Source organism: Leuciscus leuciscus (assembly GCF_965113295.1).
Source record: "Leuciscus leuciscus genome assembly, chromosome: 5".
Taxonomy (NCBI): domain Eukaryota; kingdom Metazoa; phylum Chordata; class Actinopteri; order Cypriniformes; family Leuciscidae; genus Leuciscus; species Leuciscus leuciscus.
The window spans coordinates 3,941,360-3,956,644 of NC_138729.1; the positions used below are offsets into that span (position 1 = coordinate 3,941,360).

At 36.7% G+C, this 15,285-nt stretch overlaps 1 protein-coding gene across 50 annotated transcripts in view; it reads right to left on the reverse strand.

The window, feature by feature from the left end:
- The window catches only part of LOC309499292 (uncharacterized protein), a 548,614-nt gene that overhangs the window by 172,025 nt on the left and 361,304 nt on the right, over positions 1–15,285 (reverse strand). For 43 of the 50 annotated variants that reach the window (XM_082170476.1, XM_082170471.1, XM_082170463.1 and 40 more), the window contains 2 exons: positions 10,535–10,708; positions 1,669–1,842 (listed from right to left, as the gene is read on the reverse strand). The exons of 5 other annotated variants lie outside the window; for them this stretch is intronic. In XM_082170476.1, the coding sequence (XP_082026602.1) occupies positions 1,669–1,842; positions 10,535–10,708 (348 nt within the window). The remainder of the gene's footprint in view (positions 1–1,668; positions 1,843–10,534; positions 10,709–15,285) is intronic. 2 more of the 50 variants (XM_082170488.1, XM_082170468.1) reach the window with 1 other exon arrangement.

Here is a 15,285-nt window from a genome sequence, read left to right on the forward strand (position 1 = left end):
TCAATATAAGTCTTCTTCTAAATATATAGGCTATTTTGTCCTTGCATTGTGGCTCAGTCAGTGTCACACCTGAATGAATGGCTAATTATGCAGAGTCATTATGCAGAGTGGGTGGGACTGGGTAATCTAAGGTGTAAACTACTCCTCCCCCTCGCATATTGGCTTTCCAAGCAAAACCTGTTTTACACCATTTAAATCAATGTATTTTTTTTTTGTGAACGATAAAGCAAGACTATTTTCACATAATTTTGAAGCTAGAACTCCAAGAGAAAACATCCATTAGTCAAAAGTCTTGTGGGCACATATTTTGTATGAGTTTTGTGGTCTTATTTCAGCAACTTTCATTTTTATTTTTTTAAATAACCACGCATAAACATTATTCTCTTAAAAATACAAACATCTACATACATGTTGCTCGCATATTATGGTAGGCCTGTTTGTGCTATATAGAGTGAATTTACACCTTTGCCATTAACATGTTTATAAATAACTGAAAAAAGCACAAATGTCAGAGCATGTCAGAACATCTCAAGGGCCCCAAAAACAGCTTGGTCCCCAGAGGGTTAACTATAATAGCCTGGGTTTCCCCATGCTGCCTTGAGCGCAGCGCGATTTTATTCACGCTGCTAGGCAGCCTGGATACCATGGACCAGATTTTCGCCTCAGCGAGGGGACCAATCACAGAACGGGGAGGGAGCAGCAAGACGATGACGACGTCTATGAGACACACCGAAGCAGTTTGTTTATATCTATGGATCTAACATGGCAGCTGACGCGAAGTTACTTTTCGATGCAGCCTTAGATAGTGTTCTAAGTAGTTTAGAACGCAAGTTTATTTCGTCTTCTTCCTCGTCGAATTTCTGTCGCTCTACATACGTCATCTGGTATAATTGAAACGATTGGCTATGAGGTACGTACAGGCGCATTTGATAGACATTCGTAGCGCCCAATAAATGGCTCTGGGCATTCATAAACCACGCCTCAAATACGAGAAAATTAACATGTGGTTCCCAGACCACGTCTCAATGAGAAAGAGGTCTGACGTTAGCCAGGCTATAACTATAAACTAATAGTTTGAAAATGATTTATAAGCGCTGTGTTACTGTATACTTGTCATAAAGTGTTGCCATTATTTCAAACCGGTCGCATTAAGTGTAATTGTTCCTTTTGTATGTGATGGAGTGATTCTTCTTTTTCAAAAATAGCACAAAATAAAAAATGTAAAGATGAATTTGACTGATAGCATTATTATTATTATTATTTACCAAGATTTCCATAGATATGGTGATATATTGTTATTGTGTGTTATTTTGGCCATGTTAATCATGTAGTGATAAATCTGATATGGTGACAGTCCTGGTTCAGGTGAAACACACACCATTTGTAATTTACAAAAACCTCTTCACTGTATCCTGCATCTGTTGTCTGGTTTGTTGTTCGTCCGGTTTATTTAACTGTTAGTTTTAATAATATATGAATATGTAAATGTTCCTCTTCAGGGAGACTCCTCACCGCTGCCTTCTACCGCCGGCAGGATCTGACGGCTCAAGCTGGAGTCTGTCGCTGAACCACCGGATGGGGCTTACACCAAAGATATATTGTATACACTATCTACTGTACATATTAATCCTTATTCACTCCGAGTCTTTATGGTAGAGATGATCTTACCACAGTTTCTCCAGTTTACAGTGAGGATTCTCCAGTACAGCAGAGAACAGCTTCACTCCTGCGTCTCCTAGTTTATTCCCAGACAGATACAGTGTTCTCAGGTGTGAGGGGTTTGATCTCACAGCTGAAGCCAGAGCAGCACAACCTTCACCTGTGACACCACAATCACCCAACCTGTAGAGAACAATGACACACATTAAGCCTATATCCAGAGATAATCATGACACTTAAAAAATTTATAACATAATGCAATCAATATGAAATGTATACAAATATTCATTAGAAACAAGTTGGTAAACACATCAGTTAGGACTAGGGGATTCAATATACAGTTTGTACTGTATAAAAATCATTATTTCGATGGAAAATCCCCATTAAAACATGGAAACCCAACGTGTGTGTGTGTGTGTGTGTGTGTGTGTGTGTGTGTGATTGAGTGTGTGTGTGTGTGTGTGTGTGTGTGTGTGTGTGTGTGTGTGTGTGTGTGTGTGTGTGTGTGTGTGTGTAATTAATGTATTTGTAAACATTTTAAGGAACTTGTGTGTGTTAGGATTTGGAGAAAAAAATCGACTCACCAAACTATCAAAAAAATGTTGTTCACGATTTTAAAATAGATTTTTTTTTATTATTCCAGAATCAATATTGATTCAAATTAAATTGCTTTAGTTATAGATGAGGTTGACAGAAGTTAGACACTTTTGTTCCAACAGAGGATTTGTTTCCACCATTTCAAGTGGACGCGTGGAAGAGACGTGAGACTGAAAGCACTGAAAGCCCTCGCGCTACTCATATGCTGAGAGAGAGATAAGACAGTAGAGCTGCACGATTCATCTTTAAAATACTGTGATCTCCATTCAAACACCCACACAATCTTCTTCCATTTCGTCTGTCTATTAAACCTTTGACAAAATCATATCGCAAAATTCAAATCTGTGTTGGCGCTGCTGCTGACCCAGAGAGAGTTGTCATGAAACAGCTTCACAAAAGGTCTTTAAAACCTCATAATAGCATCATTATTTCTGTGATACAATAGATCAAATTATCATAGAAGTACTGGGATAAAAGTTTAAAGTTCAAATATAGACACTGATGTCTACGATAGCGATCAAAATAGAGCAAATCAGCCTTTGATAGAAACAATCGCAAATCGCAGTTCTTAAAAATCACAATACATATTGTATCGGCACCCAAGTGTCGTGATAATATCGAATCAGGAGATCATCGTCCCAGCCCTAGTGTGTGTGTGTGTGTGTGTGTGTGTCTGTACAAGTGTGAGCTTAAAGTATTTGTAAACAAAGGCTGTATTAAAGCACTTAATGACATTTTCTGATTCTCCGTGACCTAATCTAGAGTGAGAACTATTTATGGTTAATACGTTGTTAACAAAGCATTATCTGACTCTTTATATAAGAGCTAATTAAACAATAATACTTGGTTAATTACAGTGACAATGAACCAAGAATTTGCTATTTGTATATAGTCTCTTAATATATATTAACTACAGCTTATATACTATTATATACTATTCATTAACTATAAACTAATAGTTTGAAAATGATTTATAAGCGCTGTGTTACTGTATATTTGTGATAAAGTGATGCCATTATTTCAAACCGGTTCTTTTTCAAGAATAACACAAAATAAACAAAGTAAAGATGAATTTGACTGATAACATTATTATTTTCAAGATAGATATGGTGATATATTGTTATTGTGTGTTATTTTGGCCATGATAATCATGTAGTGATAAATCTGATATGGTGACTTCCGGTTATGGCGACGCGCTGACGAGATGCACGAGTTGGCTCCGCTGTAATTTGTAAAGAGATTTTCTACATTTTACCCCTGCTTTCTTCAAACTTCGACCACGATTTGTTTTTCAAGTGAATGCTGTCTAAGAAAAGAAGCCGAAAAAAGTAACAGATATTGCCTCCGACTCCGAGGGCCTGGAAGAATTGTCGGTTGTTGCTCATGGCGAAGAAAATCCACCACGAGCTTTGGAGACCATGCTAGCGGCCTCCACTCTGACACAAGTGACATCCTTCAAGCAATACACTCAGTTAAGAGTCGATATGGCTTCTCAATTTGAGACTATACTTTCAGCTGTACAAGATGTTAAAAATCAATTCTGCAAGAATGTTTCGGAAGATTGACGCAGACGGAGGAACGCATCTCACAGACCGAAGATTCGTTTTCCACACTTCAGTTGACGACCAGTGTTCTCGAAAAGAAATTACCCGCACTTACCTGGAAAATAGATGACCTGGAGAATCGAAGCAGACGCTCCAACCTGAGAATCTTAGGTTTACCAGAAAAATCTGAGGGCAGTAACGTATGTGCGTTCCTAGAAAGTTGGCTACCTGAGGCGCTGGACATGGAGCCACTGCGAAAACCCCTGGCCATAGAAAGGGCGCACAGGATTGGCAGTACTCGAAGGTCTGATACGGACACAAATTCAACACCGAGAGTGATGATCCTTAAGTTCCTGGATTACAGAGACAAGGAGCGCGTAATGCATGCGGCTAGAGTGAAGAAGGACGTGCTGTTCCAAAATCATCGAGTCATGTTATTTCCAGACCTTTCTGCTGAAGTAAACAAGCAACGTAGACAATTTGACGAAGTCAAGAGTATGGATTAATGTATAACCTACTGTATGGATTCATCTTCCCAGCGCGTCTTCGGGTGACTGTTAATGGCCGATCTCACGTCTTTCAAACACCATCCGAAGTTGATAACTTTCTAACGAATTTATAATCTGGTGACATTATTTCAACGACAGGAATATGTGAATAACGGACGATCATTCAAGATGACATTCTGTATTGGGGACAAGGTAAAACCAGCGGAGCTCAGGTGGGAAGCGACTCATCGCACAGGTGTTTTCTTTGGTGTGTTTTTTTTTTGGTAGACCCAGTTAGATGGGGGAAGTTAGAAGTAAAGTAGTGTGTGGATTTGCTGGTGGTTCTCGGCAATACACAGTTGTGGTGTTAAAGTGTTTCTATTTGATGTTTCTAATTGTGTTGGTTTTAAAAAAAAAATTGTATTGCTGCAAGGTAAAGGTGATTTTCTGTTTCAAAACGAGGGAGAGTATTGGATTATCTCATAATATAAAATATGGCAGATTAGAGAGGTTAAGTTCGTTTCATGGAACTGTAGGGGGCTGCATACTCTTACTAAAATCAAACAAGTGATGACTAGGATAAAGCATCTACAATCTAAAATAGTTTTTCTCCAGGAAACACATTTAATGTCAAAAGATATATGTAGAATACGTAATAGATGGCCTGGTCAAGTGTTTTCAGCTTCATTTAGCTCTCAAGCAAGAGAGGTTATTACAATGATCCATAAATCAATTCCTTTTCAAACAGCTAAGACAATACAGGATCCTTCAGGTAGATATTTAATTGTTCAAGGAACTTTACTATCTAAATCACTGATTCTTGTCAATATTTATGGCCCAAATGAGGACACCCCAAAATTCTATAGTAACCTCTTTCTGACTTTATCCAGCCTTTCTGGGTCGTATGTAATTGGTGGGGATTTCAATTGTACACTGGATCCAATTAGAGATCACTCCTCTGGCTGTGATCAGTCACATAGACAGACTAGAAAGACCCTTCATTATTTTATTAAGGACTTAAATCTATCAGAAATTTGGAGACAATTACATCCTAAGGATATTCAGTACTCTTGCTTCTCTAGAACACACCAGTCCTATTCCAGAATTGACTATTTTCAAATTTCAGCAACAATTTTGTCATATATTACTAATTGCTTTTATGATACAATAGTAATTTCAGACCACGCCCCTATAATATTCACTTATTCTGATCCTAGGCTATTAAGTAACACTCCAAAATGGAGATTTCACCCGAAATGGCTCCTAGATGAAAAACTTTGTGATTATATCACACAACAGATAGAAATGTATTTTGATATTAATACAACGCAAACCTCAGCTTGTATCAGATGGGAAGCTTTTGAAGTTTTCATTAGAGGTGTTCTTATAAGCGTCACAAGCAATAAATCAAAAAGCTACAAAAAAGAATTGACTGCACTTGACACAAAAATTTAACTTCTTGAAAAAAATCCATCACATGAAGACGATTTAACCATTCATCAAGAACTGTTAACTCTCAGAACTAAATACAATGAAGTATCTGCCAAAAAAGCGGCTGCCAGCCTTATGATGTTAAGGCAAAATTATTATGACCAAGGTGAAAAAGCTGGAAAACTGCTAGCTTGGAGAATTAAACAAAATCAATCTGAAAGAACAATAAATTCTATTGAAGATAATAATGGCAATATCACAAGTGACCCGGTTAAATAACCGATACTTTTAAATGCTTTTTTGAGACTTTATACACCTCTGAATATTCAAATAATGGTGCACAAACAGCCTTTCTGGATAGTTTATCCATACCTATCATTCCTGAAGAGGCAAAAATGTCTCTGGACAAGGATATAACGGAACAAGAAATGATGGAGGCTATTGATAGTTTAACAGTGGGTCGAGCACCGGGGCCAGAGGGTCTTAATGTAAACTTTTACAAAAAATAAAAAATAAAATTGGTTCAACCAATTTTAGACATGTTTGAAGAATCTTTTGGAAATGGTGTGCTCCCAGACTCCTTAAGAAATGCTCTCATTACGTTACTTCCTAAACCTAATAAAATAAATAGTACCAAATGCAAATCATACTGGCCGATTTCATTACTTAATACAGATGTTAAGATATTGAGTAAAATTCTGGAAAGGAGGTTGGAGGCACTTTTACCCGATATAATATATCGAGACCAAAACGGATTTATTAAGGGTAGGCAAGGTCTTCACAATGTAAGAACTTTGCTTAACACTTTATATCTTAAAAAGGGAGCTTCGGATACGGCCATTCCATCCCTGGACACTGAAAAGGCCTTCGATAGGGTGGAATGGCCGTATCTATTTGAGGTTCTGAAAAGATTTGGGTTTGGGGAATTTTTTTGTAAATGGATTGAGATACTTTACACGCGTCCTATGGCTGAAGTACTTACTAATAGTATAGTTTCCAGGACATTTAATATTCAAAGGGGCACTCGTCAAGGGTGCCCCAATGTTGTTTTCGTCAACGATGACGATAACGAAATGATTTCGTTGACGCACCTTTTTTTTATGACGATAATGCGACGATGACTAGCTAAAAATGGCTCTAAGGTGACTAAAACATGACGAGACGTTTTCGAGTTTTTGTTGACGAGACGAGATGAAACGAAAATGATTATAAGTCTGACGTTCACAATGCATGTCATTTCTGCCTATTTTGCGTGAAATCTGTCTGTTTAGAGCTAAAAAAGTATCAGCAATGCTGCCGCTTCCTATCCTTGTTTTGGGTACGCCCACCACCCGGCTACCGCCATGCCGCGCACCAGATTCCACACAACAACAACACCACACATGTGGCTGCGGCTAGTCACTCGCCACACATCTTCGATATGATGCGCCAGACTGGACAAAAGCGAAACGAACTGCGCGAGCGAGCGACAGTGCGCGAGAGAGACCGAGTGTGTCTGCGCGCGAGAGAGACCGAGTGTACGAGAGAGAGACCGAGTGTGTCTGCGCGCGAGAGAGACCGAGAGTACGAGAGAGAGACCGAGTGTGTCTGCGCGCGAGAGAGACCGAGTGTGTCCGCGACCGAGTGTGTCCGAGCATTAGTTTAGTAGGCTAATTGGTACAAGGTAATATATAATTATTATATAACTTAGATTATAACATAAATTATAACATAAATTATTATTTGACTAATTATATAAAGCCACAATTGCCAAAGTAAGAATGTTTTTATCCTGGCTTTTTTGGAGTAAAACAGTGATTCCACTGTTACCACTTTATCTGTGTGTAATGTTGTAGTAGCTCAAATTGAATTCAGTTACAACACTCGAATTGCAACACTTGCTACAACCTGTCAAACCTAAGCCCATTTCCAATACTTTTTATCCTAAATTAATTTGTTAAAGACTTTTTTTTTTTTTTACTAAAATTGACTAAAACTTGACTAAAACCTTTTTGTGTTTTCGTCGACTAAAACTTGACTAAAACTATAAAGTTTATAAGTGACTAAAATGTGACTAAAACTAAAAAGCATTTTCGTCCAAAAGACTAAGACTAAGACTAAAACTAAAAGGGCTGCCAAAAACAACACTGGGGTGCCCCCTATCACCTCTTCTTTTTGTCTTAGCAATGGAGCCACTTGCCATAGCAGTAAGGTCTCATGGTAACATACAGGGCATCAGATTAAACACCACAGATATAAGAATTTCTTTATACACAGACGATGTCATTATACCTAACAGATTTGGCTCACTCCATACCTTCCCTAATAAAACTTCTTTCAACTTTTGGTAACTTCTCTGGCTATAAAGTCAATCAATCTAAATCTTGTATTCTTTTATTGAATAAGGATGATAGTCAACTATCAGCTCTTGCTCATTTTAATGTAGTAGACTCCTTCACTTATTTAGGAATTAAAATCACAGCTAATATAGATAATATATCTTCGGTAAATTACCAACCCCTTTTAAATTACATCTCCAAATTGATAGACAGATGGAGAACTCTACCTATATCGTTAATTGGACGAATTAACGCAATAAAAATGACCATACTACCAAAAATATTGTACCTCTTTCAAAATATTCCTCTGTGTCCTCCATCCTCTTTTTTTACGTCACTTCGGATTCACTGATTTCATCTGGAATAATAAACGAGCGCGTGTTCGTCTGTCATTGTTATATTTACCATACAATAAAGGTGGTCTTCAATTTCCTAATTTACAGTGGTATTATTGGGCAGCACAATTGCGTTCTACTTTATACTATTTTTCTTCTGAAGCCCCGCCATCATGGCTGGACATTGAATCTTCCCTTATAAAGTCAAAATTACCACTTAATCTTTATCTTATTCGACAAATATCAAAACTCTCAGAAAAGGCAAGGATATTATATCTCATAACCCTATTCTCATTAATACAATTAAAGTCTGGTGCGATGTTCATAAGTATGTAGGCCAGTCAGATACTTTATCATGTTTTACCCCAATATAGGGTAATGAGAGTTTCAAACCAGCTACGTCAGACCCAGGATTTAAGCTATGGTATGATAAACGGCTGCAAAAAATTGAGGATTTTTATAAAGGAAATGACTTAATGTCTTTTGCGGAGATTGTAGCACAGTTTGATATTCCCAAAAAACATTTCTTTAAATTCCTTCAGTTTAGGAGCTATGTTTCTTCCTACCAAGGTACAAAGCTTACAATACCCACTAAAACTTCTTTTGAGATTTTACTATCAAAGTCTTCCCAATCTAAAGGTTTAATATCGATGTTTTATAAGTTGTTGGAGTCATACGCTAAAGAATCTTCAGAATCCAAACTGTTCTTATGGAGAGAAGAGTTAAAAATGAACATATCCTTAGATATATGGGAAAATATATGTATGAATGCTCAATCGCAAACTATTAACAGTAATCTCAAATTAATACAGTACAACTGGATTATGAGAATGTATTTTACTCCAGTTAGGTTAAATAAAATTAATCCGAATTTTCCAGACACATGCATTAAATGCTCAACTGATAAAGGCACATTGTTGCACTGCATGTGGAATTGTCCTAAGGTGCAGGAGTTCTGGAAAGAGGTAATTTTACTCATTTCTCAGATGGTATCTGTCAATCTCCCAATGAGACCAGAAATTTGTATTTTGGGGATTTTTCCTGACAATTTGGTACATTGTAGAAGCACTCGTAGATTCATTGACATGTGTATACTTCAAGCAAAACGTTTATTGGAAGAAAGTGGAAAAGCCACCTATTGTACAGTGGATCAATAATATGTCCTTTTGTTTGTCGATGGAAAAGATTACATACATTTTGAAAGGTAAATTGTCTTTTTTTAAGACTGTTTGGAAACCCTTTATATCCTTTATTTCAAATTCTGATTTCAGTAATATAATGAATGAGGTAGAAAGAGATAAGATAACTTGATTCTCAATCTATTTTCACTTTGCATGTTATTACTAGTAAATCATTAGTCATTTAATCATTTACTATTTTTCCTAAATTACCCCCTCTCATATCATGATTTGCTTCTCTTGTATGCATGATTACTTCCAACTCTTCTTAATGTTTAGCTATCCTAATTGACCTGTGCCTGTTTTTATTTATTTATTTTATACATTTATTTATTTTTAATTACTTTTAATTATTTTTCGTTTTCGTTTTCGTATTTTTCGTTTTCCTTTTTGTTTTTCTTGTGTTTTTTAAATTAATACATTTAATTTATATTTTTATTATTTTTTTATATTTTTATTATTATTATGTAAAAGAGATCCAACTTTTTAATGTACGATATTGTTGTATTACTGGCATAAGTTGTTGTATCTCAATAAACAAAGTATAAAAAAACTGATATGGTGACAGCCCTGGTTCAGGTGAAACACACACCACTTCCCTCTTTTCAGCTGCACACACACATTTTGAGGCAATGCTCAAGCTTTTACAAGGGTCTGTTTGCACAAGCATTACAAGGCAAGTTGATTTACAGCAAACATTTGTAATTTACAAAAACCTCTTCACTGTCTCCTGCATCTGTTGTCTGGTTTGTAGTTCGTCCGGTTTATTTAACTGTTAGTTTTAATAATATAGTAAGATGTAAATGTTCCTCTTCAGGGAGACTCCTCACCGCTGCCTTCTACCGCCGGCAGGATCTGACGGCTCAAGCTGGAGTCTGTCACTGAACCACCGGATGGGGCTTACACCAAAGATATATTGTATACACTACACTTTACATATTAATCCTTATTCACTCCGAGTCTTTATGGTAGAGATGATCTTACCACAGTATCTCCAGTTTACAGTGAGGATTCTCCAGTACAGCAGAGAACAGCTTCACTCCTGCGTCTCCTAGTTTATTCCCAGACAGATACAGTGTTCTCAGGTGTGAGGGGTTTGATCTCAGAGCTGAAGCCAGAGCAGCACAACCTTCATCTGTGACACCACAATCACCCAACCTGTAGAGAACAATGACACACATTAAGCCTATATCCAGAGATAAACATGACACTTAAAAAATGTATAACATAATGCAATCAATATGAAATATATACAAATATTCATTAGAAACAAGTTGTTAAACACATCAGTTAGGATTAGGGGATTCAATATACAGTTTTTACAGTATAAAAATCATTATTTCTATGGAAAATCCCCATAAAACATGGAAACCCAACGTGTGTGTGTGTGTGTGTGTGTGTGTGTGAGAGAGAGAGAGAGAGAGAGAGAGAGATTGACTGTGTGTGTAATTAATGTATTTGTAAACATTAAGGAACTTGTGTGTGTTAGGACTTGGAGGAAAAAATCGACTCACCAAACTATCGCAATTTTTTGGTTCACGATTTTAAAATAGTTTTTTTTTTTCAGAATCAATATTGATTCACATTAAATTGCTTTAGTTTTGTCCTTGCTTATAGACGAGGTTGACAGAAGTTAGACACTTTTGTTCCAACAGAGGATTTTTTTCCACCATTTCAAGTGGACGTGTGGAAGAGACGTGAGACTGAAAGCACTGAAAAGCCCTCGCGCTACTCATATGCTGAGAGAGAGATAAGACAGTAGAGCTGCACGATTCATCTTTAAAATACTGTGATCTACTCAACGGAGCAAGTCTCCCCCTCTCTCCTCTGGGAGACGCTGAAAGTAGTGCTCAGGGGGGACATTATATCATATACTGCTTTTATTAACAAAGAGAGGGAAAGGAAAAGACGACAGCTAATGGAGATGATATCCAAAATTGACAGTCAATACTCTACTTCTCCAACACCAGAACTTTATAAAGAAAGGATTGATCTTCAAACCCAATATAATCTAATTTCATCAAGTCACGCAGAACAGCTTATTCTCCGGTCGCAAGGTTTTTTCTATGAGCACGGTGATAAGGCTGGTCGACTTTTAGCCCATCAACTTAAATCTAGGTCATCAGCACAACATATTTCTCAAATTACAGATGATGCTGGGGATTTAACTATAGATCCCCTTACAATTAATAACATTTTTATGAACTTTTACTCTAACCTTTATAAATCAGAAACCCCTAAGGATCAGTCTAAATTGGCAGGGTTTTTTGACAACATAAATGTCCCCACGATTTCATTGGAACATAAAAAAGACTTAGATCATCCTCTTCAGCTACAAGAAATATGTGTGGCCATATCAGCGTTGCAAAGCGGCAAGGCCCCGGGGCCCGATGGCTTTCCGATCGGATAGATTCGGATTTGGCACCAGATTTATAGAGTGGACCCGTCTTCTGTATACTTCCCCAGTTGCTTCAGTGGTTACTAATAAATGGCGATCCAAAAAAAATTCCCTTTCAAGGGGCACGCGGCAAGGGTGCCCAATAAGCCCCCTTTTGTTTACAATTGCAATTGAACCACTTTCTCTACACTGTAAAAATAAAAGGTGCCTGGAGGAACCTTTTGGGGTTCTTCACTTTGCCACACCGGCGGAACCGTCTGTAGATCCTCTAGGCACCCTTTAAAAAGGGGCGGTTCTCTGAGGAACCACACAGGTTTCCTGAGGAACTCTTATATTAGGCACCTCCAGGAACCAAACTTCAATTTTATTTTATTTGTATTAAATTAATTTCATGTTGTATGGAAGTAGAATAATGTCAAATGTTTTTGAAATAAAAAGCCTGTTGAATTGCACTACTTGAAAAAAATAGGCATTGCATTAACCATGCTTGCATTTTAATGCATTGTATTTTTAGTGCTTACATTTTTATGGGCTGAAATTCAACATGGTTGAATATTTAAGCTGTGAATATTTCAATTAAAAACATTTCAAACACCTTTTCATTATTAAAAATTCAATAATCCATATTCACCTTTCATATTTCACTTCCAAAATTTTCAAACTGTTTAAAAATACAACCAATAATATTCAACAGGCAATTTTCGCTCCATTTTATTTCGCTTTGAAAATTCGCTTCCACAAATTCAGTAGTTCAAATTCGACAGTAAATTCAAGATTGACGTCCAGGAACTGCAGGAAAAGCAGTAGATTGCCGAGCATACTCTCCATCTGCTGTTAGTCGAACTCACCATCAGATGGTGCAAAAGCGCTTGTTGCTGACGAAGACATTCATTCATAAAATGAAAATGATTATCTGTGTCAGTATATGCGGAAAAGATGATAAACACACAAAAGCTGTGTTTATGTTTCATTCAATAACTTCATTGTTACTTTCCCTGTGTATTCAACATGTCATCAGCTTTCTCTACCATGAACAGGATTATAATCGGTTTCCCTCAATACCTCATACTCAAGGATTTCCCTTCCGTTGATAGTGATATGAAAGACCAATCTTGCACCTTATTAGGGAAGTAGGCTGTAGGCTATTATATAGGCTACAGGCAAGAAGATGGACTCAGAATATGAACTTAACGCGCAAAGTTTCATGCTGAGCGTTTCGTGATACTGGCATAAAATCAACACATAGTATGCATACGTGTATTGTATTAGCTTAAACTGTCACAGCACTTGCATATTGTCCTCCTATTGTTAGTTTAACTGTAAATCGCTTTGGATAAAAGCTTCTGCTAAATGACTAAATGTAAAAATTGCCTTGACATTGGACATTCGCACATTTAGGGACCGTCTCTAAAGTTGCATACAACATTGGCATACACGTTTCTAACTTCAATAGCAAACTTAAATGTATTTGAATAAATATCAAAAATCCAAAGGGTGCGCATTATGCCTGACACTAAATGAACACTTTACAGTTGGTTTTATGACTGTAAGTCGTTCTATTCAAATGCTATCGGAGTTAGAAACGTGTATACCAAAGTCGTATACACTTTAGAGACGGTCCCTAAATGTGCGAATGTCCAACATCAAGCCATCTCTATGCCAATCTATCACTGGGAAACGCTCAGCATTAAGCTTTGCGCGTTATTCTGAGTCCATCTGCTTGCCTGCGAGTTTGGTCTTTTACATCACTGTAGTCCATTGAGCTACGTTAAGCGTTGTATGTCCAGCAGGGCCAGGGGAATCCTTAAGTATTGAGGGAAACCCTAATAGCCTGCATGCAGCACATCCACAATATAAAGTTAAGGCAACTAAACAACCAAGAGAAATATATGTCAACCTCAAAAATGTAACATTGGATCTGTATATCCGCATCGGGGAATAACATTATAATCTCGTTCACGGTAGAGAAAGATGCATGTAGGCTACACAGGAAAAGTAACCGTGATGACACTGAATTTAACATAAACAGCCGTCATAATAATCACAAATACACTTACATTGCTGTAAATGAGTTTTATGAATGAACGACTTGTTCTAACTGTTGCTGGTCTTCAACACGCGCTTTTGCACCATCTGATGGTGAGGTCGACTAACAGCAGATGGAGAGTATGCTCGGTAATCTACTGCTTTTCCTGCAGTTCCTGGACGTCAATCTTGAATTTACTGTCGAATTTGAACCACTGAATTTGTGGAAGCGAATTTGCAAAGCGAAATAAAATGGACCGAAAATTGCCTGTTGAATATTATTGGTTGTATTTTTAAACAGTTTGAATATTTTGGAAGTGAAATATGAAAGGTGAATATGGATTATTGAATTTTTAATAATGAAAATGTGTTTGAAATGTTTTTAATTGAAATATTCACAGCTTAAATATTCAACCATGTTGAATTTCAGCCCATAAAAATGTAAGCACTAAAAATACAATGCATTAAAATGCAAGCATGGTTAATGCAATGCCTATTTTTTTTTCAAGTAGTGCAATTCAACAGGCTTTTTATTTCAAAAACATTTGACATTATTCTACTTCCATAATGTTGTTACTATGGTTACCACCATTAACTTCTATTATAATAAACAAACTGAACCAAATACAAAATAAGAATTGTTTATTACATATTTTAGATCCATTTTAATACACTTCCATGCACTTGATAAAAAAAGCTAGTAATAGATTAATATCAATGAATACACACACACACACAAAAAAAATTGTATAATACATAAGTAACATGAATAATCAACCATGTGTATACAATAAGCTAAACAAGAAAAGACATCTCAACAAAATGCATGGAAAAAACATGTTCCAAGTAATAAATCAATGTAAAAAATAACAATTTTGACTAATTAAAAATGTCCATCTTCACTTAATTTTAAAACATGTTTCAGTCCGCTTGTTAAGTCTGACGTCACTGTTTCCAAGTCCAAAAGCTCTATCTGATGCCAAAAACAAACAACAAACAGTGCTAATATACACTCATTGTGCTGTAATATTCCTGAAAATTATGATCCTAACCTTTATCTCTATTCCGAATCTCTGATGGTTAGTTATTCAGCTATTTTGAATCATAAAATGTTGAAGTCTGGGATGCTGTTAGACTGGAGACTGTAATGTACACTATGGCTTTTGAAAAGCTTAAATGTGTGACTTGAATCAACAGTTCCCATAAATGGTTGTTGAGTATTCTCAATATCTAGAAACAAGATAGAGGAAGTAGAAGTAGAGGCTTCGACCCGGAAACAGTATTCCTTATGTCACAACAAGCAGAAAACATT